General features: G+C 56.8%; 1 protein-coding gene across 2 annotated transcripts in view; it reads right to left on the reverse strand.

The window, feature by feature from the left end:
• The window catches only part of LOC133360232 (ATP-binding cassette sub-family A member 2-like), a 61,361-nt gene that overhangs the window by 12,211 nt on the left and 24,160 nt on the right, over positions 1–24,990 (reverse strand). For both annotated transcript variants that reach the window (XR_009757237.1, XM_061578870.1), the window contains exons 6-37: positions 24,750–24,842; positions 24,059–24,292; positions 22,465–22,758; positions 21,197–21,422; positions 19,557–19,737; positions 18,837–18,996; positions 18,027–18,155; positions 17,367–17,537; positions 16,021–16,117; positions 15,399–15,572; positions 14,750–14,852; positions 14,453–14,567; positions 13,793–13,983; positions 12,800–12,950; positions 12,064–12,268; positions 11,314–11,502; positions 11,031–11,211; positions 10,426–10,638; positions 9,589–9,785; positions 8,868–9,035; positions 8,455–8,744; positions 7,456–7,573; positions 6,352–6,672; positions 5,299–5,514; positions 4,682–4,784; positions 3,248–3,705; positions 2,825–3,011; positions 2,444–2,549; positions 1,955–2,066; positions 1,700–1,760; positions 848–1,022; positions 307–422 (exon numbers count right to left, since the gene is read on the reverse strand). Coding sequence is in view for 1 of the 2 variants with exons in the window: in XM_061578870.1 (XP_061434854.1) it covers positions 307–422; positions 848–1,022; positions 1,700–1,760; positions 1,955–2,066; positions 2,444–2,549; positions 2,825–3,011; positions 3,248–3,705; positions 4,682–4,784; positions 5,299–5,514; positions 6,352–6,672; positions 7,456–7,573; positions 8,455–8,744; positions 8,868–9,035; positions 9,589–9,785; positions 10,426–10,638; positions 11,031–11,211; positions 11,314–11,502; positions 12,064–12,268; positions 12,800–12,950; positions 13,793–13,983; positions 14,453–14,567; positions 14,750–14,852; positions 15,399–15,572; positions 16,021–16,117; positions 17,367–17,537; positions 18,027–18,155; positions 18,837–18,996; positions 19,557–19,737; positions 21,197–21,422; positions 22,465–22,758; positions 24,059–24,292; positions 24,750–24,842 (5,735 nt within the window). In the remaining variant the exon portion in view is untranslated. The remainder of the gene's footprint in view (positions 1–306; positions 423–847; positions 1,023–1,699; positions 1,761–1,954; positions 2,067–2,443; positions 2,550–2,824; positions 3,012–3,247; positions 3,706–4,681; positions 4,785–5,298; positions 5,515–6,351; positions 6,673–7,455; positions 7,574–8,454; positions 8,745–8,867; positions 9,036–9,588; positions 9,786–10,425; positions 10,639–11,030; positions 11,212–11,313; positions 11,503–12,063; positions 12,269–12,799; positions 12,951–13,792; positions 13,984–14,452; positions 14,568–14,749; positions 14,853–15,398; positions 15,573–16,020; positions 16,118–17,366; positions 17,538–18,026; positions 18,156–18,836; positions 18,997–19,556; positions 19,738–21,196; positions 21,423–22,464; positions 22,759–24,058; positions 24,293–24,749; positions 24,843–24,990) is intronic.

The raw sequence follows: 24,990 nt of genomic DNA on the forward strand, positions 1-24,990 counted from the left end.
GCTTAGAGCATTTGGCTGCTATAAATGTCCACGTGATGATGACGATGAGCCACTTCGTTGACCTATCATTTGTGGCCAGATCGCTTCTGAAAATAGCTATATAGCTCAGCGGGCCTTATTTGGTAAAATAAAAAAACAGTTAAAATCACTTTTTTAGTTTCTCCCTGGCGCCGTGATATGGGCGTGCGTCCTTCCATGTCTCATGGTGCGTGCCGTGCCGTGCCATGCCCCGCCTTGTGCCTGTGTGGAGACGGCCGGGGTGGGGGAAGTGGGGGAGTGGAGGGGAGTGGCGTCGTGCTTCCTCACCCGTAGAGCAGGAAGAGGGCGAGCACGGCTGGGAAGTTGGTGGGCGAGGTGTAGGCCGGCAGATCGAACACAAACAGGATGATGATGCAGAACGTGGCGGGCACCAGGTAGTTCAGCTGCAGCACAAGCGGCACACGGCCACACGCTTGCTCGGTCGATCGGCGATTCGGTTAGTTAGTCAGGCAAGACGTTTCTTGGTTAGTCGGTCGGTTGGTCGGTCACTCAGTCAGCGAGTTGGTAAGTTAGTCAGGCAATTAATTAATTGATCAGTCATTCAGCCGGTCAGTCAATCAGCGAGTTGGTAAGTTTGTCAGGCAATAAGTTCATTGATCAGTCAGTCAGCCGGTCAGTCAATCAGCGAGTTGGTAAGTTAGTCAGGCAATAAGTTCATTGATCAGTCAGTCAGCCGGTCAGTCAATCAGCGAGTCGGTAATTTAGTCAGGCAGAAAGTTGGTCGGCCAATCAGTCGGTCAGTCAGTCAATTAGCGAGTCGGCGTGCGAGTCACTCCGAGATGCGCACCGCATGCGAGACGCCACTGACCATGTCCCACACGTAGTTGGCAAGCCAGTAGATGACCGGGTCGCAGCCGCTGACGAACTGCAGGTGCTTGGCCTTCGTGGACTTCTCAGCTACCAGGAAGACCACGAAGCTGGCCGGCACGAACGACATGGCCACGATGATGAAGATGGCGATCACCACGTCCGTGCCCTGCAGCCTGACTCAACAGCAGCAGCGACAACGACAACAGCCGCCGTTTGCCACAGCACGTGTGCTCCCCACTTCCACCCGGCGCTCCACTCGTTGTTGCGAGCGTCGCTCCCCTGCCCTCGTTGTTGTTGGAGGGTGGCTGCCTCCGACTGCCCAGTAACGTCAAAGTGCGCCACGTCTCACATTGCCTGGTAGCGCCCTTCACAAACCTCCTCCACGGAGGCCGTTCTTGAAACAGCTGGTACTAGTCATCGGCAAGTAAAACCAGCTTCACATCCTCCTGTACCGCATCAACAATCTCTTCTCCAGCCCAAGCCACGCCCGTATATTTATTTACTTAGTATTTTGCCAGGTAAGGCCCACGGTGCTATATCGCTCTTTTCAGAAGCGACCTGGCCACTAACGATAGCTCGATGAAGTGGCTTGTCATGTCAAAATTTATAGCAGTAGCCAAATACTCTAAATGCGTGATGTTGATTCTAAATGTGGAGAGAAAAAACCGGAGGACCCGAAGAAAAATACACACGACCACGGGGAGAGACACGCAAATTCCAAATATGCAGCAGGTGCGAGGGTCGAAGAGATTGAGCCCACGACCTCCTGCATACCAGGAGAGGGAGATGGCATCTCGCCATCGTGGCACCCCGACAACTCTTATCCTGCAGGGAGGGCCGTGTGACTCACAGGTAGTCAAGGGAGAGGCTCGCGCTGGTCTTGTTCATGGGGTGGTTGATGAGCGTTATTCCTGCAACGGGGAAACCGCACGAGCCACCGATCAGTGACCTCATTGCAGATCATCTCCGATTAGCACAATTAGCTACGTACAGTGGTGCGAAAGAAGTTGAACACACACACACACACGTACACACATCTCTACGAGAATCATCGTTATCGAAAGACGGACGGACGCGATGCATGTCACGACGTTAAAACGGTCACCGTAAGCGGCAGGGTTTCCCTTGCTCTTGGGCAGGTTGGCGCGCAGGATGGCGTTGTTGATGACGTTCAAGTAGGTGGGCATGCTGTGGTAGCCCTTGTGGTTGTAGTAGACCTACACGGGGAGGGACACGAGGTCACCGGCGGAGGCCACAGCCAAAGAGAAACGTACGGTGATCGCAGTCGCGAACGGCCGTGGTGGCGAGATGTTAACTCCCTCGTCTGGTATGCAGGAGGTCATGGGTTTGATCCCGTGGCCGCGTGGATTTTTCTCCGGGTCCTCCGGCTTTTCCCTCCACATTTAAAATCTACGTGCATTTAGAGTGTTTGGTTGATACAAGTTTGCATATGATGACAAGCGACTTCGTTGAGCTATCATTTGTGATAGCCAGGTAGAAAAGTTAGAGCTTTGTAGCTCAGTGGGGGGCCTTAACCAGTAAAATAAGAAATAGCTTATATAAAGTTTGATGTTGCTGCAGCAGAAATGCGAACCTGTGCTGCCCGTCGCACGGCAATCTTGCGGATCGAGGCGGGGGCCTTGTTGACGAAGGAGTGTGGGATGGACTTGCGGATGTTTCCAAAGGTAATGGCGCCATACCTGACGAGATACCAACAATCAGTGCAGCCAACTGCAGCTGCCAATGGTCGATTCCTGACCATCTAGAAGACTCCACCAGAGACTGCCCTGTACGTCTCAGCATTGCATCAGAGACTGGTCTGTCTGACTGTATAGAGACCCCAATCATAGACCTGTCTGTCTGTCTGTCTAGACACTCCATCATAAACCTGTCTGTCTGACTGTCTAGAGACTCTATCATAGACCTGTCTGTCTGTCAATGCCCAGAGACCCCCATCAGAGACGCCGAGCAGCACCTGTGCAAGCGGTACTGGTTGGAGGTGAACAGCAGGTACTCGGACACGTTGCGCCCGCTCACGTCCTGCAGGATGTCTCCCGTCACCACGGTGGTGCTGGGCGGGTGTCCGCCCGCGCCGGTCGGGCAGTAGAAGCCGGTCCCGTGCGGGGCGCACACGCAGCGCACCGCCTCGTGCACCGCAGAGCCTGCGGCGGGGCGAACGGCACGCGGCCACACCACCACAAAGACGAAGATCCCCCGTGTAGCCTTAACAGACCGTTGGGGCAAGTGCCGTTCGCGAGCAGAAACACCGAGCCCAGAACTGGGCTCACGGAGTTCCTGGGTGTGTGTCTCTCTCTCTCTCGCGGGGTTCATCAGCGACCTTGAAAACCTCCCGTGAGCGATTAACGCCCCTGGCCGCAACCGTCCCCATCGCTCTCACCGGACGAGGAAGAGGAGGTGCCGGTAGTGCCGGTAGGTCCAACGCCGCTCGTTCCTTCCCCCCGATCGGTCACCGCCGCGGTTGCCGCGGGAGCCGCGACCGTGGCGGTCCCGCCAAACGGCGCCGGCGGCGACGGAGGAAGCGACGGACCGGCGCTGGGCTCGGCCACCGGCAGCGGCACGAAGTTGGAGAGCGGCACGCCCTGCGTGAACGAGTCGAGGCACATGGACTCGAAGCGGCGCGCCGCCAGCGAGCGCGCCGCCTCGCTCAGGTTCGCCGTCTGAACCGCCGCCGCTTCCGCCGCCTCCGCGCTGCTGCCGTTGGCGCCGGACGCCGCCGTCGCCGCCGGCGCCGCGGGGCCGGCGGGGCTTTTGAGGACGCACGTGGCGCCCAGTCCCGAGGGCAGGCGGAAGGTGGACACCAGCTGCTGGGGGCGGGCGTCGGGGGAGCGAGCCAGGCTGGGCAGCGGTGGCGTGAGAGGAAAACAAGATTTTAGTTGAAGAGGGAGCTGCGTAAAGGGCCGCATGGTGGGCTCGGAGGGTCAGAGTGCCGAGCCTGGGTTACAATCCGGGCTTTAACTGCCCGACCACCGCGATCAAAGCCGCGTTTCTCAAGTGTGGTGGTCTCACGGAACAGAGACCCCAGGGGCTCGCATGCATGTTCCACAGACTCGCATATGAGAGCCACAGTCTCACATAGGAACCCCCATAGTATCACACAGCAGACGCCATGGACTCACGCAGGCCAAGCTGTGGTTAGACCTTAGACCGGGTTCTCAAGCGCAGTGGGAGCTGATGAACTGGTTAGCAACGGCTACACAAAAAAAAACTATAGACACCTCAAATGAAATTATTTTCCGCGCTTAATTTTGCCGAATTCCATCTCTGACGATGGATGCACTCGGCTCCGTGATGAAAGATTCTGTGACACACGGTATCTGGTAGCAGTGGTGCACAAGCACGGTCAGTAACCACACCTCAGCACGTGTGACGATAACAGCACCGTGTACATAGAGGACCGCAGAGCTTGGGCAATTGTTGCTGCTGCTACCTCTGTACTCATCTAGTGGTTCCTCCCCCTCGCGCCTCCGAGTCTTCCCCTCCCTCTCTCTCCCGGAGTCGTCCCTTCTCTCTCTCTCCCGGAGTCATCCCCTCTCTCTCTCTCGGAGTCACCCCCTCTCTCTCTCTCTCTCCCGGAGTCGTCCCCTCTCTCTCGGAGAGAGAAAGCGAGAAGGAACGACTCCGAGTCGCTCTCTCTCACGAAAGAGATCCACGCATTGAGAAAACTGAGCTCTGGGGTCGGAAGTCTTCCTCACATGGGGAATCACAATGGCCGTGTCGGCAGGGTCACCGGCCCAGCCCCACTGAGACCACCCCACGCCCGCCCCTCCCCTCATGCCCACCCCTCCTCTCACGCCCACCCCACCCCCCTCACCGGTACTCCTTGCGCTCCTCGTTGGCGAAGGGCACAAAGTTGCCCCGTGGCTGCGTATAGTTGTGGTACTGCGACGGCGTCAGCACCAGCGGGGGGAGGTCGCCTAGGGTCACACGGGCGGAGACGGCGCATGGGCGAGTTCAAGATTAAACTAGAAACTATTATAGGCCCCTAACTGAGCTGTGTAGCTCTTTTTCGGAAGCGACCTGACCACGAATGATAGCTCAATGAAGTGGCTTATCATCATCATCATCATCGTGTAGAAATGTATAGCAGCCAATACTCTAAACGCGTGACGCTGATTCTAAATGTGGAGGGAAAAATCAGAGGACCCGAAGAATAATCCACATGAGCACGAAAAAAGAGACACGCAAACTCCAACTATACAGGATCAAAATCAAACGCATGACCTCCTGTGTACCAGGTGAGGTAGTTAACATCTGGCCACCCCATCTCCATCGTGTCGCCTTGGCAGACTCTTGGGGCAGGTGCTGCTAGCCACCACACCCGGCTGCCTTTGTCTCCCCAGTGCCGATGTTTACACGTCACACCAGGTACTAAGGGGAGGCTAGCAGGGGGAGTTTGGGGCGAGCGGGGGGGGGGTTGAGGCCACGCACTGATCTCGGGCACGGAAAGCGCCACCGTCATGGCGACGCAAACGAAGAAGGCGGGCAGCAGGATCTGGGAGAAGAGCCCCTTGGTGTTGCGCTTGGCGTGGTGCAGCCGCTTGACCAGCAGGCCGTGGAACTGCCGCAGGCGCAGCCACGACTCGTCCAGCGAGTAGCTGCCCTGGCCGTCGAGCTCCGGGGATGGCGTGGCACGCGGCTCCGGCTCTGGGTCGACGGCGGCAGCGGTGCACGGACACGGTAAGCGCAATTACACAACACAATTAGGTGGCTACACGTGAAATATTAGATGTACAAATGCAGAGTGCCCCCCCCCCCCCAATCCCTTTGGAGCTTTTAACAGACTGTTGACTTTGAGCCGACCCACGAGAGGTCCGGACGAGGCTCCGGGACAACGGTGCGCTGTGTGCGACTGCTGCTCGACTCCCCATAACGAAGAGAAAACAAAGCTCTCACATTCAGCTTTAGCAGACTGTTGGGGGAAGTGCTGGTAGCGAGTAGCCCTTAATAAGGCCGGCACAGCTCAAGAGGAGGTGGGTGGTCATCACCACGCCAGGCCACCTTTGTCTCCCAAGCGGTGATGTTTACATACTGCACCAGGTACTCATTTGATGCCGAATCGACCTAGGGGAGGAGGCCCGGGAACCGGGAATCAAACTCAGGTCGTCATAGCGGCAGCACGCCCTAACCGCTACACTACCACTCCCCCATAGATTAGATGTACAGCGATGTACATATACTAAACTAAACTTTACCAGGTAAGGCACCACTCAGCTATGTAGCTCTTTTTCAAATAAGACCTACACAAATGATAGCTGAACGAAATGGGCTCATCATCACGTGGACATTTATAGCAGCAGCCAAATACTCTAAAACGCGTGACGTTGAGAGAGAGACATTCAAACTACAAATATACAGGTGTCCGGGGTCGGGATCGAACTCACGACCTCCTGTATACCAGGCGAGGTAGTGAACATCTCGTCACTGTGGCACACCCACGTGCCGCCCCCCCCCCTCCCCCCACAACAGCCGGGGCCCTCTCACCGCGCAGGCTGGCGGTGTCGGCGTCGTCATGTCCGGCGCGGGCGAGCAGCGGGCCGTACTCGCCGGACACGGTGTACGCGCTAAACTCGTCCCCGCGCACCGAGCCCACCGACGACGACGACCCGGGCGACGTGCCGCTCGTCCCTCCCGCCGAGCCCACGTCCTGGTCGTCCTCCTCCTCCTCCTCGTCCTCCTCGTCGATCCCCGCCGCGGGACGAGCTCCGCGGGCGCCGCGGCCCGGCGAGCGTGCGGAGCGAGCGCCGGTCTTGCCGGCGGCGGTGGCGGAGGCGGAGTCGTCGCCGCCGCTCCTCGCGTCCTCTTCTGAGACAGGGACGAGGGACGAGAGCGGTGCCTCGCACAAAACGCCGAGCGCCCTGGGCCCCGCACGCGGCCGCCTCGCACCGAGGCTGGCGGTGATGGTGGTGGCGCTCGCTAACAGCGCCGTGACCAAACAGTCTGTTAAGGCTGTACGGGGATCTTCATCTTTAGTGGTAGTGATGGTGACAGTGGGGCGGCACGGTGGCGAGATGTTAACTACCTCGTCTGGTACGCAGGAGGTCGCGGGTTCTATCCCGACCCTGACGCCAGCTGTATATTTGGAGTTTGTGTGTCACTTTCTCTCCCCGTGGTCACGTGGATTTTTATCCGTGTCCTCCGGTTTTACCTCCAGATTTAGAAATCAATATCACGTGTTTAGAGTATTTGGCGGTTATAAATGTCCACGTGATAAGGCACTTCATTGAGCTTTCATTTGTGGCCAGGTCGCTTCTGAAAAAGAGCTACACAGCTCAGTGGGCCAAACCTGGTAAAATAAATGTAGTTTATATAGTTTAAATAGTTTATGGTATTATCGGCCAATTAACGAGCACTCACATGTGGGAGGAAACCAGAGCACCCGGAGAAAACCTACACATGCGAGGGGGAAACACTCTATCCCCGTACAGACGTAACAGGTGGTGTCCACGTTGTTGCTGTACCGCCTTCTCCTGGCAGGGCTAGGGTACAACTTCCTCGTCTGCAGCAGTGGTGGTGATGGTGGCGATGGCAGTGGACAGCTGTGGCAACGGTAGTGGTGGTGTGTGTGTGTGTGGTCGGAGACCTCACCATCCATCGCCTCCTGGGATAAGTCCTCTTCCGACACCTTCAGGAACACCTCCTCCAGCGTGGTGTCGCTCAGACCAAAGCTGCTCAGTTCCAAGTCAATCAAATTCTCCTCCAGGGCCTAATAAGGGACAAATACGAAGATCCCCCCATATAGTTTTTCAACAGACCGTTGTTGGGCAAGTGCTCTTAGCGCGAAGCAACCTATGAAGGCTGGCCACCACCACGCCCGGCCCCCTTGGTCTCCCACAGTGATGACATTTACACTCCACACAAGGTGCCTATGTAAGGCCGAGTTGACCTAGGGGAGGCCCAGAAACGGTTAAAACATTTCATCGTTATTGGTCATGAACGGGAATCGAACTCCAGTCGCTGGGTTTCATAGTGCATCGCGCGAACCACGGCGCCACCGCTCCCCCAACAAGGGATCACACACAGACACGGCCAAACATTTGTTGCATCAAGAGAGCAGAGATGATGAAGATGGCAGGGTGGTGGCGGCGGCGCAGTGGTACTGCTCATGCCTCAAATGACAGCTCAACGAAGTGGCTTACTACCATCATCATCACTGTCGTGTGTATATTGATTGCAGCCATGACGTCGATTTAAAAAGTGGAGGAAAAAAAAACACAGAGAGAGAGAAAGAGACAGCAAGCGTCAGGATCAGGATCTAATCCACGACCTCCTGCATACCAGGCGAGGGAGTTAACATCTCGCCAAGGTAGTGAACATCTTCTGCTCACGTTAGTTTTTAACGGAGACCCTTTGTGCCGTTGTGTGCGCACTGGCAGACATGATCGAGCGAGCGAGTGCTCCTGCTCCCAGCCGTCCACCGCTAGACCAACCAAAAGCCACTGCGAATGATGATGATGATCTCAGTTGGCCTTACCTGGTAAAATAAATGTGACATTTTTTTACTTTTTCATTTATTTCCCCACGTGAACGATCGGAATCGTGGCGGCTGCGACAATCAGAGCGGCGTCGTCGTCGCCGCTCGCCCACCTGGAAAAGCTTCTGGAAGCAGCCCTTGCGCACGGCATCGGCGGGCAGCACGTACGACAGCTCGGTGCTCGAGTCGGACAGCAGGGTCGCGGCGGGAACCACGCGGCAGATGAAGCGCGTCACCCGCGGCTCCCGGCATGGGCTCTCGCCCCCGCCGCCACCACCACCGGCACCCCCCGCCCCCGGGGAGCTTCCGCCGCCCTTCCCGCGCGACGACGACGACGTGGAGGAGGACGAAGAGGCCGACGAGGTGGCTGCGGTGACGTCGGCGGCGCAGCCTTGCGGCTCCGCTGCCAACAGATAGCATCGTCGTCATCATCATCACCACCACCGCAATTGTCATCGCCATCGTCAATCGTCGTCATCCTTGTCATCATCATCATCAAAAATCACCCCCTCTCGCCCCCTCTCACCGCCGCTCTGCTGCTTGACGAGCGTGAGGTGGTACCCGTCGCCGAAGGTGCTCTTGAGGAAGAGCGGCGAACCGAAGCACTTGAGCCGCCCGTGGGAGATGATGGCGATGCGGTCCCCCAGCAGATCCGCCTCGTCCATGTGGTGCGTGGACAGCAGGATCGTGCGGCCTTCACCAAAGATGACAAACCACCCCCCCACACCGCGAGGAACCTCCGATTAGCACGGCTGGCTACGTACACTGCCAAAAGAGGTTCAACGTACTTACGAAGGAAAAGTTCAATGGAACGGACACTCAGGGCCCAGTACCATCAGGACAAGCACCGTGTTCACTCTCTTCCCGTTCCGAGACGTCTGCAAGTTGCAGGGTGGAGGGGGGGTCCCGTTCACCCCCGAATCTCGGAGCCGATGGAATGTATTTATGTTGTGTACGTCATCGCAACGGAACCGGAAGATGACGTACACGTACGTCATCGGAATGGGAAAGAGTTAGATCGTGCGAGATCCTGCTCTGCCAACCAACGTGCGCGGCTCCTAGCACTGCCGAACGCGAGCCCCGCAGCAAATAGGACGAGCCACCTGTCCCACCGACGTAATGCCTCCCCCGCCCCCTTCCTCACCGCCGCTGCGTCCGCCGCGGACATGGTTTGGGAGCGGGTTTCGGCCTACCAGCCTCCTCCTCATCCCCCGCCCCCCTCTGCATGCCGGTCGTGGGCACCTCACCCTGCTTGTACTTGAGGATGAGGTCCCAGATGGCGCGGCGTGCGTACGGGTCCACGCCGGCCGTGGGCTCGTCCAGGATGACGGCGCGCGAGCCGCCCACGAAGGCGATGGCGACCGACAGCTTGCGCTTCATCCCTCCCGACAGCGACAACGCCTTGCTGTGCCGCTTGTTGCTCAGCTCCAGGTCCTCGATCATCCTAGGAGGTGGAGGAGTTGGGGGGGCAGGGAGAAAATCATCATCGTTGCAGTTCACACATTTGAATATTTGAAACGGTCCTGGGATTTCCCCAAGGTCGACTTGGCTATAAATCATCGCACGGGGAATTGTGCGATGAACATCGGCACTGGGGAGACAAAAGGTGGCCGGGAGTGGTGTTGGCCACCCACCCCCTTGTGGTCCGTACCGGCCTTTATAGGTGCTACTTGCAAACAGCACTTGTCCCAACAGCTTGTTAAAGGCTGCTATAGTGATGGGGGGGGTGTCTGTCTCAGCTAAACATATACCCACCACTGAGACGTTGTAGATGTGTAGGGAAACATCATCTGCTCCCATCATCATCATCATCATCACCGCTCCGTGTGTCTGTGCCGTCCCATCTCAATAGGAGGCGTCGTTTTCTCTGCGAGCGCGCATTCACATGCGCGCGTGCAGGCGCGCGTGCCTGCGGGCGTGTGTGCAGTTGCACGCGTGCAATTGCATGTGTGCATGTGCATGCGCCTGCGGGTACACGTGCACGTGTCTGAGGGTACACGTGCACGTGTCTGCGGGTACACGTGCGTGCGCGTGCGTGCGGAGCTAGGCCAGGAGGGGGGGTGGGGGGAGGGTGGGACACTCGCTTGTCGGTCTCGATGCGGATGTCGTGGGCCTGCATGCCCTTGAGGCGCGAGTAGAACCACAGGTGCTCCTCCACGGTGAGCTGGTCGAACAGCACGTTGTGCTGGGGGCACATGCCCAGGCTCTTGCGGATGGCGTCCATCTCCGAGCGGATGTCGTGGCCGTAGATCCGCGCCGAGCCCGACGTGGGCGGAAAGAGCCCCGTCAGGATGGACCTGGGACGGGCGCAGCAAAGGTGAAGACATTGCGTGTGTGCGCGTGTGTGCGTGTGTGCGTGTGTGCGTGCGGTGTCGCGGTTAGGATGCTGCGCGACAAACCCGGCGACCCGAGTTTGATTGCTGCTCACGGCCACCAGCACCAGTGACTATTATCCGAACTGGTCCTGGGCCTCCCCTAGGTAGACTCAACCCTAAAATGAGCACCTGGTGCGGTGTCTAGTAAAATATCGCCACCGAGGATACAAACGCGGCCTTGGCGTTGTGCTGTCCCCACCCATCCTCTCTCGTGTGCCGTGCCGGCTTCAATAGGTGCTACTCGCTAACAGCGCTTGCCCCAACGGTCTGTTAAGGCTACACGGAGGGTCTCCGTGTTTGTGCGCGTGTCGTACATGGTGGTGGTCTTGCCGGCGCCGTTGTGGCCCAAGAAGGAGACGATCTGGTTCTCGTAGAGGTTGAGCGACAGGTTGTTGAGCGCCAGCTTCTTCCCCGTCTTGTAGACCTTGGTGAGGCGCTCGATGCACACCACGAGGGGCAGGTGCGTGGGCTCCTTCTCCATCCCACGCGCCTCGTCTACGGCACACACAGCCACGAGTCACGCGCGCAGCCGGGGATCGCGCGCACGGCCGCGAGTCGCACGCTGCCGGGAGTCGCGCAGCCCGGCACGGGTCTCACCGCGGTGGCGGTTCTCCATGGCGCACGCCTGGTCGTCCTCGGTGATGCTGAGCCCCGCGGCTCCACCGGCGCCGCCGCCGCCGCGTCCCCACGGCCAGCCGCTCCACTCCCAGGCGTCGGCGCGGCCGCTGCCCAGCCAGTAGGAACGCTGCAGGGGGAAGTACCAGGGCCGGGGCAGCCCGTACGTGCCTAAAGGCAAAGACAAAGTTCTCCAGTGTAGCCTTGACGGACTTTAGGGGCAAGTGCCATTAGCGAATAGCACCTATGAAGGCCGGTACGGCACACGAAGGGGTGGGTGGCAAGCACCACGCCCGGCCACCTTTGTCTCCCTAGTGGCGATGTTTACACACCATGCCAGGTACTCATTTAAGGCTGAGTCGACCGAGGAGACGCTCTGGACTTATTCAGAATATCGTCACCACTGTTGGTCGTGGTGAGAGAGAATCGAATTAGTCAGCGGGCTCGCAGCGCAGCGAGCGCTAACCAATACACTACCCCTCCCCACACACGGGTCACACACACAGGGGTCACAGCGCAGCGAGCGCTAACCAATACACTGCCCCTCCCCACACACAGGTCACACACACAGGGGTCACAGCGCAGCGAGCGCTAAATGATACACTACCACTCCCCACACACACAGGAGTCACACACACACGGGGGTCAAACACACACACACACACGGTGTCACAGCGCAGCGAGCACTAACCGCTGCACCGCCGCTACCCATTCGCACGCGCACGCACGTACCTGGGTGCACGGCCTCGATGTACCAGGTGAGCACGCCGTACACCACGCTGTCCAGCAGCAGCATGAGCAGGGCGAGCGAGAGGTTGAAGTCGTCTCCCTCAACGGGCGACTGGCGAAAGGTGTGCCACTGGATGCCCACGCCGGCCACCTCGTACAGCGCAAAGTACTTCGCTCCCAGGCCAAACGCCGTGGTGGACATGAGTGACTGAGCAGGAGGGAGAGGGAGAGAGAAATTCACAGTTTGGATGTTGCATCATCGTCATCGTCTTCTTCATTACATGGTTCCTGCAAGTGGTGTGGCAGAAAGGAGAGAGGAGGCAAGAGGAGTCTGTCCATGTGCGAGTGTGGGTGTAGTCTGGACGCATGTGTGGGGTCTGGCCTTGTGTGTGCGAGGTCTGGCTGTGTGTGTGTGGTGTGGCCATGTGGGGTCTGTGTGTGTGTAGTCTGGCCATTTGGGGTCTGTGCGTGTGTGGTTTGGTCACGTGGGGTCTGTGTGTGTGTGGTTTGGCCGTGTGTGTGTGCGAGTTCTGGCTGTGTGTGTGTGGTGTGGCCGTGTGGGGTCTGTGCGTGTGTGTGGTTTGGTCACGTGGGGTCTGTGCGTGTGTGTGTGGTGTGGCCGCATTGGGTCTGTGCGTGCGTGTGTGTGTAGTCTGGCCACAGCGGTCTGTGCGTGTGTGTGTGTGGTGTGGCCGTGCGTGTGGACTGCACCAGGAGCCGCCGCCCCAGTGAGACTCACGGCGATGCACTTCTCGAAGGCCGTGATCTTGTCGTGCGCCACCTCCTCACGGATGGCGACGTACATGTACGGCACGTAGCTCAGGAAGTACATGATGCCCCCGCACGCCGCTGCCATGCGCGCCTTCGAGTAGAGCACACTCACCAGGAAGCTGAGTATACACACAAGACGAAGATCCCCCGTATAGCCTCAAGAGACTTTTGGGGCAGGTGCTGTCAGCGCATAGCACCTGTGAAGGCTGGCAAGGCACTCATTTGAAACCGGTCCAGGGATTTTGGTTGTGTGGAACCAATATTGCCAGCAAACCCGACTCTGCTGACGAGACCGTGTGTGCCAAAACCGGTCCAGAGATTTGCTTGAATTGGGATGTGTAAAACCATTTCCTTTTTACGTTGAGAGACAGATAGAGGCAACAGACTGCTTAATTCACAAGTAAATGCTCATTAATTGGCCGATAACACCTTCATGTACAGAGAACTGCAGAGCTTAGACAATTGTTGGTGCCGGGTTCATCGTGCAACGGCTGCCTTCTCGCTCCTCGTCCATTCTCTCTCCGAGTCGTCCGTTCTCTCTCTACGAGTCGTCCGCTCTCTCTCTCTCTACGAGAGCACGGAACGACTACCGTGCAGCGGCTGCACAGTGTTTCAGCTTCACTGCCTGATGAAGCTGGTTGTTGTTGTAACTACCAGCAAAACGTCACAGGACTCAAATGGCAAATGTTGAGTGTTCAACCTCCAACACACAAGCGGTGTGCTGAAGTAGTCACTAATTGGCACGTTTTGTTTACGTGACAAACCTAGCCGATGGGCTGTGTCGGGTGGTGGCAGGTTAACGACCCGTTCATATTTACGCGATCTAAGCCAAGAATCTTTATTATGAATTTCTATCAATTCTATTTAGTTATTTATATTCTCTGCAACGTCGCCGACGACCGCGTTTGCCCTTCGATTAACACCGCTGCTGGCGCTGCTGCTGCTGGTTACTGCCACTCACCAGAACATGACGGTGGCCAGGGCGTAGATGGTGAGGAAGAGCCAGATGATGAAGATGTCGCTGTGCATGAGCACCTGGCCGTACTTGAGGATGACGGTGAGCACTGCCACGGTGATGGAGAGCTGCAGGAAGCCCGTGATGAACCACGCCACCCAGTGCACCGCGTTACTCAGACCCATCATCTTCATCACCTGGAAATGGGAGAACCGGCATCGTGCCAATCGTCATCATCAAAACTATCGTCATCGTCGTCAGCATCACCGCGTTCCTCAGCCCCACCATCTTAAACGACCTTGCTGCAGGGATCTGGCGTCATCGTCACCACCACTGTGGCACTGCTTTTTGTGCGTTAGTTTGTTGTCCTTCCCCCGCACCTCCGATGAGCACGGTTGGCTACGGCGCGAAATAAGTTCAACGTATGTACATCATAATCGTCGTCACCATCGTCACCATCGCGTTACTCAGCCCCATCATGGCCTGGCGACAGGGACCTGGAATCATCAGCAGCGTCGTTGCCACCGATCCCCACACGCCTACTCAGGGGATGATCGTCCACTTTGCTCACCGAGTAGCGCAACGGCTGTGTGCCTCCACTCCCGTCCACTCCCCGGCGGCACGCCGGTGTCACCACAGCATTCCCGCCGATGCTCAAACCCTCACCTCTTTCAGACGATGCTCCTTCTCGGCCACGATGTGCTGGATCATCATTGCCACGGAGTAGACCCAGGAGATGACCATGCACAGCGGCATCATGTGCTCGATGACGAACAGGAAGCTGTGGCGCAGTTGCGCGTGAGAGAGGGAGAGAGAGAGTGAGAGAAACGGCACCACTGCCGGTGCCAGGCGGCTATGCGTTCACGGCTACAAACACAAACCGACACAGAGAACACTCAACCACACTGGGAGCTGGAGCATTCACAATCCTCACAGTAGCTGGCAGGGAGCAGGAGCACTCACTCGTCACGTGTGTAGCAGGGGTATGGGAAGAGCTGCACGTAGTTGCCGGGCTCCACCACGTCGTGCCCAACGAACGTGTTGATGATCGCTCGCTCGATCATGTCTGCCAGCACGCACACGACGGCACAAAGGGACTCCGTTAAAAACTAACGTGAGCAAGATATGTTCACTACCTTGGCGAGATTTTAACGAGTTCGCCTGGTATGTAGGAGGTCGTGGGTTGGATCCCAACCCTGACGCCTGCACATTTTCAATTTGCATGTCTCTCCCCATGGTCGCGTAGATTTTTTTCCAAGTCCTCCGGTTTTTCCCTCCCACATTTAGAATGAACATGCATTTAGATATTTTTGCTGTTATGAATTTCCACATGATTAGCCACTTCTCGTTGAACTATCATGTGTGGCCAGGTCGCTTCTGAAAAATAGCCATGTAGCTCAGTGGGCGTTCCTAATTGTTGTTAGTGCCAGCTACGGTCCAGGTGAAGATCAACATACATACATATGTACTGCCCATAGACTAACACTGCCCATAGACTAACACTAGACCTCCGATTAGCACGGTTGGCTACGTACGGTGGTGCGAAAGAAGTTCAACGTGCATATGTAAGTACACGCACACCGCTGATGCTGCTGCCCCACCTCTCTCTCACCTTGGATCCACACGAAGCCATAGAAGAAGTAGTACTGCCCACCAGAGTTGGGTCCGGGCCTCCAGTAGGCGCGCCGGATCTCGTTGGTCTTCTCCGTGAAGCTCGAGTTTTGCCGGATCTTGTAGATGACATGCGGCGGCAGAGCGCCGTGCCGGTCCGTCTGGAAAATGACGCCTGGCGGGGGGGTGGGGGGGCGGAGGCGAGTGGACATGGTCATCAACAACAATGACGACGACAACAACCACAACAACAACGACAATGATGACAAGAACAACAACGACAACAACGATGACGACAACAGCATAGGTGGTGGTGGTGGTGGCGCAGTAGTGACGCTCGTGCCTCACGGAAAGAAGGGTCCCCCCCGGGTTCGATTCCCGACTGGGGCGCCTTTTGGTGCGGAGTTTGTACGTACGTACGTACGTATTGTATGTACGTGGAACTTCTTTCGCACCGCACATAGCCAACCGTGCTCATCAGAGGCGTGTGGGTTGTGCCCTATCCTCCAGAGCGCGAGTGACGGTATGGAGTGCGTGTGCACATTCTCCCCTGGGACCTGCGACACGTTTCCGTCCGCGTTCTACAGCGAGGGGCCGGAGGGCGAGGAGGTTCGGGAGCTCACTGGCGAAGACGGTGACGTTCTCGTGGTAGGCGCGGTTGAGCGTGTAGTTCACGATGGCGTCCTCCGTGGGGAACCCGCGGAAAACATCGACGCTCACCTGCAGCGAACGCGGCGACAACATCGTCATTGTCGTCATCATCAACATGAAAACTAAACTATTTTTATTTTATCAGGTAATTGTTGCGTAGTGTGGAATAGTGTCGTGTATAGTGTAGTAGTGTAGCGTGTCGTAGTGTAGAGTAGTATGAATGTTGAACTTCTGTCGCACCGTAGCCGACACTACCAACAATGAGGAAGGCCCACTTAGCTGTATGTAGCTATTTTACAGAAGCGACCTGGTCACAGGTGATAGCTCAACAAAATGTCTATCATCATGTGGACGTTGATAGCAGCCATGTGTTATAAATATGGAGGGAAGAACCGGAGGAACCGGAGGAACCGGAGAAAAAATCCACGCAAATGCCAAACATACAGACGTGATCGAACCCACGACCTCCTGCACACCAGTCGAGGTAGTTAAAATCTCACCACCGTCGCACCCCTATCATCTTAGCGATAGACAAAATCACCACCGTCCAAATTTTTATTGTATCTTGTGTAATTTCAGCCGGCAGGGCCCAATGAGCTGTTCGGCTCGATTTTAACGAGCGTCCTGCGATGGCACCGATGTTGAACAGTATAGATAGTTGTGAGCAAGGTTACGCAGGGTCGCAATACAAACAGCGAGTATTGGTATGCGTGCGTCACATGCTATGTATGTCTGTTGAACTTCTTTTGCAGCGTACGTAGCCAACTGTGCTAATCGGAGGTGCGGGAAAGGAACTTGAGTTTCAGGAGTGAATGGAAGTTCTTCACGGCTGGCAATCATTGAATTCCCAAATCAATCATGACCGGAGACAAATCAATGTCATCGTCAATATCATCACCGTAGACAAGTCATCATCATCCGTGGAATAGGTCCACACTGACCTGGGATCACATTACCATTATCAACAACTTTAATACCAACATTGTCAATTGCATTAATGAGGCAGAGACACAGGGCAATCAATCATCATCAGCACCATCACTATCAAGTTCAAATTCCTCACCATTACCAACATGATTATCACCTCCAAATCAGCATGGTTAGCTACGTACGGTACTAAAGAAGTTCAACATACATGCATTATCGACCAGTCATCATCATAACCATTCCAGGCAAATCACCATCATGAACACCACAATTATTCACAGTAAACGTTTTTTGGTTACATCGCGTGAATATAAGTGCGTCGTCTGAATAATTATGGTCGCGAAAGCCTCCGTGTTAACCTAACATCACAACCACAGCCGCAGTCGTTCACCTTGGACATGAAGCGGGCCCACCCGCAGGCTGCGTTGTCGATGACGTCCAGCTGCCTGAGCACGACGGAGGCGTTGGGCAGGGGCTGCGCGGCGCCATCCAGGAGGCCCTGGCGGAGGTGGCCGCCCGACAGGTTCAGCAGCTCCGGGTGACGCGACAGCTCCTCCACCAGCTGCGGCGCAGTGGCACGCGGGGAAAAACAAAACGCGCTCACACCGGGAAGTGCGACGCGATGGCCGGTTGTTGGAGGCTTGCCGATGACGGGGTACCGGCGGTTTCACGATCGGCCTCTGTGGAGGCCGGGGCTCGTGAAAGACGCTGCTGGGCAATTTGAGGCAGTCGCCCTCCAACGTTAGCGGAGGGCAGCGGAGCGAAGCTCACAACAGCAAGCGGAGCGTTGGGCGGCGGACACGCGGCGAGTTGGCACAGTGGGGAGCACCGATGGCGCTTCTGCCAGTCATCTCAGTCAGTTAACCCATGGCACTTGGGGCTGTTCCGTGACCTCCTGCCAGCGATCATTCGACACTCCACATGACCTTAGAGTGCACCTAGCCTGACACAAGTGCCGTGGTGACGTCACCGCCACTTCGTGGCGAATGGCGGTTGTTGTTGTTGTTAGGGACCCCCTTGGCTCTAGGGGTACGGCATTAGGGGTTCTCACCTGGCGCCCCCAGCCCATGTGGTCGTGGAGCTGGCCCCCTTGCAGCACCGCGCGGATCTTCTGCGAGGCGTTGAGCCACAACTGGGCGTAGCGCGTCACGTTCCCCAGGAACGCAAACGTCTCGTTCGCCTGCGGACGATGCGGCGGGGACGCGGTCGGGACACGGGGACCAAGGTACACAGTGGGGACACGTGGGACAGTGGGGACACAGGGGCACAGAGACATGAAGACACAGTGGGGGTACTGAATTAACGAGTGTACATATTTAATAATAGAAATTGAATACACGTAGTATTGGTGCTATAGTTCTTACAGCGAAAGTGGAGCGGGATCAGCGGGGAGAGGTAGGAGAGTGCGTGGAGACGAGTAGAGTGAGATGAGAGGGGAGAGGGAGCAGAAAGTGCGTGGAGGGAAGTGGAGTGAGATGAGAGGAGAGAGGTTGGAGAGTGCGTGGAGGGGAGTAGAGTGAGAAGAGAGAGGAGAGGCAGGAGAGTGCGTGGAGGGGAGAAGAGTGAGACGAGAGGGGAGAGGTAGGAGAGTGCGTGGAGGGGAGTAGAGTGAGATGAGAGGGGAGAGGTAGGAGAGTGCATGAAGAAGAGTAGAGTGAGATGAGAGGGGAGAGCCAGGCAGGGGTGAGTCACGGAGTATGCTGGGGATGGTGAGGAGGGCGACGTTGTCGTCGATCTAGGATTGGGTTGGGGTTCAGCAGAGGGATCGGGGGGGGGATGTTTGCGCCATGCCGACCGCTGCGGTGAGCACGTGGACGGACGTGCCAGCGGCGAGACCCCTTCTCGTCGCACTCCGCATCACCTTTTGGATGACCTGGTCGGCCTGCGATCCGGCGGGCGCATAGAGAACCTTGGGGTTGCTCGTCATGAGGTGCACAAGCAAGCCCAGGTTGCGCTGCTCCTTGCTTGTGAAGCCCAGGGAGCTCATGTTCCCCTGCTTCAGCGCTTCCGGGTTGATCTCTCTGTGAGCACAGCAGCAGCAGCAGAACGCAGCAGGTCAATGCGGTCGTAGCCGGGGCGACCACGGTGGCGATGGCCGCGACGCTGCACGTGGCGTGGCCTGTAATCCAGCGCTGTGGAGGTAGGAGGAGCCGTAACTCTGGCTCTGCCAGGAGAAGGCAGTTCATAACATTTCTAGAAAAACACACAAATGAAACTAAACTCTTTTTTTTCTTACCAGGTCAAGCCTACTAAGCTATTAAATAATCTTTCAAAAGCGACCTGGCCACAAATGAGAGCTCAACGAAGGGGCTTAAAATGCGGAAATGTACAGCAGCTAAATAATATAAATGCGTGATGTTGCTTCTAAATGTGGAGGTAAAAACCGGAGGACCCAGAGAAAGAATCCACGCGACCACGGGGACAACACGCAAACTCCAAATATACAACGGGCGTCAGGGGTCGGGATCGAACCCACGAGCTCAGGTGGGTAACATCTCCTCGCCACCACGGCACCCCCCATACAAGAGAGGCGACGTCATCGCTCCGCGTCTCCGCTCGTGCCGGCACGGCGCTCACTCACCGCTTGTTCCCACACAGGATGGGTTGCAGCCCGGCCCAGAGCCGCACGAATCCCGAGAAGTGGTTCTTGCCGCCGCCGTCATCCGCCGCGTCCTCGTCGACATCGTCGTCGTCTGCCACCGCATCCTCGTGCGGCGCTCCCTCCGTGCCGTTCGGCGGCGCCGCCGTCGATGTCGCGTTCCCTGCCACCGCCGGCACACGCATGTACGTACGCACATATGTTGAACTTCTTTCACACCGTACATAGCCAGCCGTGATAATCGGAGCTGCGGCGTCTATGGGTAGTGTTTACTCTATGTGCAGTGTTGAGTCTATGGGTAGTGTTGAGTCTATGGGCAGTGTTGAGTCTATGGGCAGTGTTGAGTCTATGGGTAGTGTTGAGTCTATGGGCAGTGTTGACTCTGTGCAGTGTTGAGTCTATGGGTAGTGTTGAGTCTATGGGCAGTGTTGAGTCTATGGGCAGTGTTGAGTCTATGGGTAGTGTTGAGTCTATGGGTAGTGTTGAGTCTATGGGTAGTGTTGAGTCTATGGGTAGTGTTGACTCTATGGGCAGTGTTGAGTCTATGGGTAGTGTTGAGTCTATGGGCAGTGTTGAGTCTATGGGCAGTGTTGAGTCTATGGGTAGTGTTGACTCTATGGGCAGTGTTGAGTCTATGGGCAGTGTTGAGTCTATGGGCAGTGTTGAGTCTATGGGTAGTGTTGACTCTATGGGCAGTGTTGAGTCTATGGGCAGTGTTGAGTCTATGGGTAGTGTTGACTCCATGGGCAGTGTTGAGTCTATGGGTAGTGTTGAGTCTATGGGCAGTGTTGAGTCTATGGGCAGTGTTGAGTCTATGCGCAGTGTTGAGTCAATGGGTAGTGTTGAGTCTATGGGCAGTGTTGAGTATATGGGCAGTGTTGAGTCTATGGGTAGTGTTGACTCTATGGGCAGTGTTGAGTCTATGGGCAGTGTTGAGTCTATGGGCAGTGTTGAGTCTATGGGTAGTGTTGAGTCTATGGGCAGTGTTGAGTCTATGGGTAGTGTTCAGTCTATGGGCAGTGTTGAGTCTATGGGCAGTGTTGAGTCTATGGGTAGTGTTGAGTCTATGGGTAGTGTTGAGTCTATGGGTAGTGTTGAGTCTATGGGCAGTGTTGACTCTATGGGCAGTGTTGAGTCAATGCGCAGTAAGTATGAATGTTGAACTTCTTCGCACCGCACGTAGCCAACCGCGCTAATCAGAGGTGCGGTGGTGACGTCGCAAGGAGGGAAGCGTGGCGGGAGGAGTGACTTCGCGGGCACGGAAGCAGCGGCGTCGTCACCCCGCATATCACAACCTGCCCATAACTGGACATATGTGGAAAACAGCTTCATAGCTCATCGGATTCCTCCAGTCTAAATAAAGATTCCGATTCTGATCACAACGCCGCCCCCCATTTCATCACGTAACGAGTGTGGGGGGGGGGGGGGGGGGAAAGACGGATGTCCTGAAATGCCACGCTTGTTAAACAGGGGCCCCTACAATCATTATTCATTTATACGTGAACTACATTTTCTCGAGGTAGATATCAATACGAACAATACCAATGTTTGGAGGGTTTCAAGATGGGCGACCACCGCACCCCCCGCCACCCACCGCCTGGGCCAGCCACGCCGCTTCTCACCCGTGCCGAAGGTGGTTACGTTGCCGGCTCCGTGGCCGTCGGGCTCCTGCGGGGAGGAGGTGGCGCCGGTCCCCCGCCTGGTGGCGCAGGCGCCCTTGGGGAGGAGGCGAGCCAGCCCCGACAGCAGATGGATGTCCCGCAGCAGCTTGTGCAGCCGCCCCACGTCCTCCAGCAGCTCCTGCAGGCGCTGCCGCGTGCCGCTGGCGTTCATGCGCTCGAGGTCCAGCTGCCGCACGGGGGTGGTGGGGGGAGGGGGTGGCAACGCGTCAGCGAGCGGCGCGGCCGCTGCACGCGGCGTGGGGCCCCTGATCGACCACAGGAATCAGAATCTTTATCTACACTGGAGAAATCCGATGAGCTGTAAAGATCTTTTTCACAGATGTTCAGTAGGGGCCAGGTTTAGAACGTTACGACGACAAACAATAGGATAACATAATAGGAGTGCAAAGTATAGGAGAGGAACGGAAATCACTAAAAATATATGTCTATGTTGATCTTACCAGGTAAAGCCCACTGAGCAATTAGCTTCCGTTTCAGAATTGGCCTGGCCAAGAATGATAACTCAACGAAGTGGCTCATCACGTGGGACTTCATTGCAGCCAAAAACTCTAAATACTACACGAAGTGAACGTTGATCGTAAATGAGGAGGGGAAAAACCCGGAGGACCTGGAGAGAAAAAAAATCCACGTGACCACCGGGAGAGCACGCAGCAGTGAGGGGGTTGGTGGATTGCCAGCAAAGTGTGCGGACTATTCTCCATCTGTTACATCCGTGCGGAGTAAAGTGCTGCCCCCCACACATGCGTGAGTTTTCTCCAGGGCGCTCCGATTTTCCTCCTCCCACGTACAAAACACGCATTTCGTTGGCCGATAAACACCTCCATATATAGAGGACCGCGGAGTTCAGGAAACTGTCGGAGCGCCGGCTTCTCACCAGCGCGTGGCTGCTGGCTTCCCACTCACCTGTGGCTCCCCCTCCTGGTGCCTCGAAACCATTACGTCTGTACGACAGCAGTACAAGTCGAAATCATTATATTATTCTTGATTTGAAGCTTTAATGACTGCAGGCATTCATACTCTTGGGTTCTTTCGGTAAAGTCACGTAGGTGGAAAAAACAATAGATCCCGACGTTTCAATCGCCACACAAGCAACCGTCTTCAGGTGAAGATTTTTTGAAGACTATTATTTCTTCTACCTACGTGACTTTATCATTATAAGCGACCGTCTATGGCGGCTTCTTTCCCCCCACGCCATTCCGCTACCCTACCTGTTGCACCACCTTCGCCGGCTCCACCTGCTGCCTCAGCTCCAGCGCCAGGCTCGAGAACGCCGCCAACGCCTCGCCGCCGGCGCCGCCGCCGTCGTTCCGCCACGGAGGAGCGCCGGCCGCGCCGTCGGCCGCCTGCGTCTCCGCCCCCGCCGGGCACAGGCGGGACCGAACCTCGCGCAGGCCACCCTGGGCCGCGGCGCCAGACGGCCGCAGCAGAAGCGGCCGTGGCGGTTCGCCTTTGTCGGTGGCGCAGGCGAGGCGGAAGAGCTGCGTTGGGGTGAGCAGCACGTTCTGCGGGCGGCACGCAGGAAGTGAGGGGAGAGGGAGACGTTGCTTGGTTCGATTGGTTGGTTAGTTTCGTTACCGTCGTGCGTGAACTGTGATCCATCAACTAAAACTAAACTAAACCCGGTAAGGCCCACTGAGCTAAAATGCTCTTTTTCAGAAGCAACCTGGCAAATCACAAATCATAAATGGCTTATCACCACGTGGACATACATAGCAGCAGCCAAATACTCTGGAAGCGTGACGTCGATTCTAAATGTGGGGAGGGAAAAACGGGAGGACCCGGAGAAAAATCTACGCGACCACGGGGAGAGAGAGAGACACATACAGGCGCCAGGGTCGGGATCGAACCCACGAACTCGTGTCTACCAGGCGGGTTCGTGAAACACCTCGTGGCGTGGACTGTTTGGACGAAGACCTCTCCCCCAAACCGTCGGGGTGTCTCGCGGTCCCACGATTCCGACCTGCGTAGCACCGACGGCACGAGCCCATTCCATCGCTCCGTCTCTCTCCCCCGGTGGGCGTCCACATCGGGCGCGGTCCGTCCTGCCGGCTGCCGCTCCCCGGTCGTTACGCCGAAACCGGCGGCAGTCAACCTCGAACCACCGCGCTGGGTCCTACCCAGGCCCCCCTCTCACTTCAATTGCTCGCAGTCAAGTTGGAACCCAAGCAACCACGTGGGTTGCAGGAGAGGTGTCTAGACCTCGATTTGAATGTGTCCTAACACTGCACGCCACCCTCGCGTGCCTCAAAGGGCCAGAGGAAAACACAAGCCGCTACTCGCCCATCATGACAACAATGCTGCCGATATTGATGCTACCGCCGCTTAAAACTCACACGTCCGTGCAAAGGGGCAACACTCGATCCCGTACAGACGGAACGGGTGGCATCCACACTCCGCTGTACCACCGTTCCCTGGCAGAGGCAGGGTACCGGCTCCTCCTGGAGCTTCACAACATCCGTGCGGTGATCCACCAACCCCTCGCTGCTGTTGCTGCTGCTGCCTCTACAGTGCTGGATCACATATTGTGGATTTGCTCTCCAACACACCGGTGTGCTGTACTAGTAACGAATTGGCACGTCCAGTTAACGTGGCAAACCTTACTAATTGGCTGTGTCGGGTGGTGATGGGTTTAACGACACATTTATATATTTACTTGACCCAACCCAAAAAAACCTCTACTATGGATGACAAGCTACGTGCAGCAACAGCAGCAGCGTAGTCACCATCACCACCCGGCCGATGATGACACAACTACTACTATCACTACCATTGCCGCCGCCGGCGCTACGCAGCTCCACCGACCTGCAGAGCACGCACGAGCGAGGCGCCGCTGCCGTCGCCATCGCCGCCGTCCTCCCCCCCTGGCCGATTGCTGCTGTTGCTGCCGCCGCCTTTACTGCTGCTGGCATTGGCGAGCCCCAGCGCCTGTGCGAGGGCGGACAGCAGCGCCGGTCTCTGCGAAGCCAGCGCCGGGTCCTGCAGCGCCTGCTGCAGAAGCCCCCTCTGCAGGTTCCTCCACTTGGACACCAGCTGCTCCTAGGACAGCAACGGGTTAACGGGGGGTCAGCGGGAGATCCCTCATTCTCCAATGCTGCCACACCCCCATTGTCTAGAACATCCTCCCGCTGGCGATGTTCAAGAGCTCGATGCTTGCCATGACGGGAGGGCTCCAGGAGAGAATTGGTGTCGTTTTACCGCTCTTTCTCCTCCGTTGAAGGAGCACAGACTACAGTGGATTACTTATATAGTCCATCATTCGGGTTGCATCCTGTGGCCTCCCCTAGGTCGACTCGGCCTAAAACGAGTACCTGGTGCATTGTGTAAACATCGCCACTGGGGAGACAAAGCCAGTCGGGCGTGGCGCTGGCCACCCACCCCCTTGTGCACCGCGCCCACCTTCATTAGGTGCTACTCGCTGACAGCACTCGCCCCAACAGTCTGTTCCAGGCTACACACGGGGGATCTCTGTCTTTGTGTAGAGCTGCCCACTTACCTGGAAGGCCGGGATGCTGTTGGAGTCGCCTTCTTCCTTGTCCCATGCGTCCTTGGGCACCAGAGGGTAAGAGCCCAGGAAGAGGCGGTACAGCTGGAGGAGAACCATCGCACGGTCGTCATTGTCGCCAGGGTGACGTAACGAGCGCAGCTCTGCGTGGTGAGCGCCCTCCACGTGCGTGTGCGCGCGGGAGCCTTCAGGAGGTGCTACTCACGGCCAACACCAGTGAAAGTTATCTAAA

Source organism: Lethenteron reissneri, chromosome 67, assembly GCF_015708825.2.
Source record: "Lethenteron reissneri isolate LAM-NWPU_2019-01 chromosome 67, ASM1570882v1, whole genome shotgun sequence".
Classification (NCBI taxonomy): Eukaryota; Metazoa; Chordata; class Hyperoartia; order Petromyzontiformes; family Petromyzontidae; genus Lethenteron; species Lethenteron reissneri.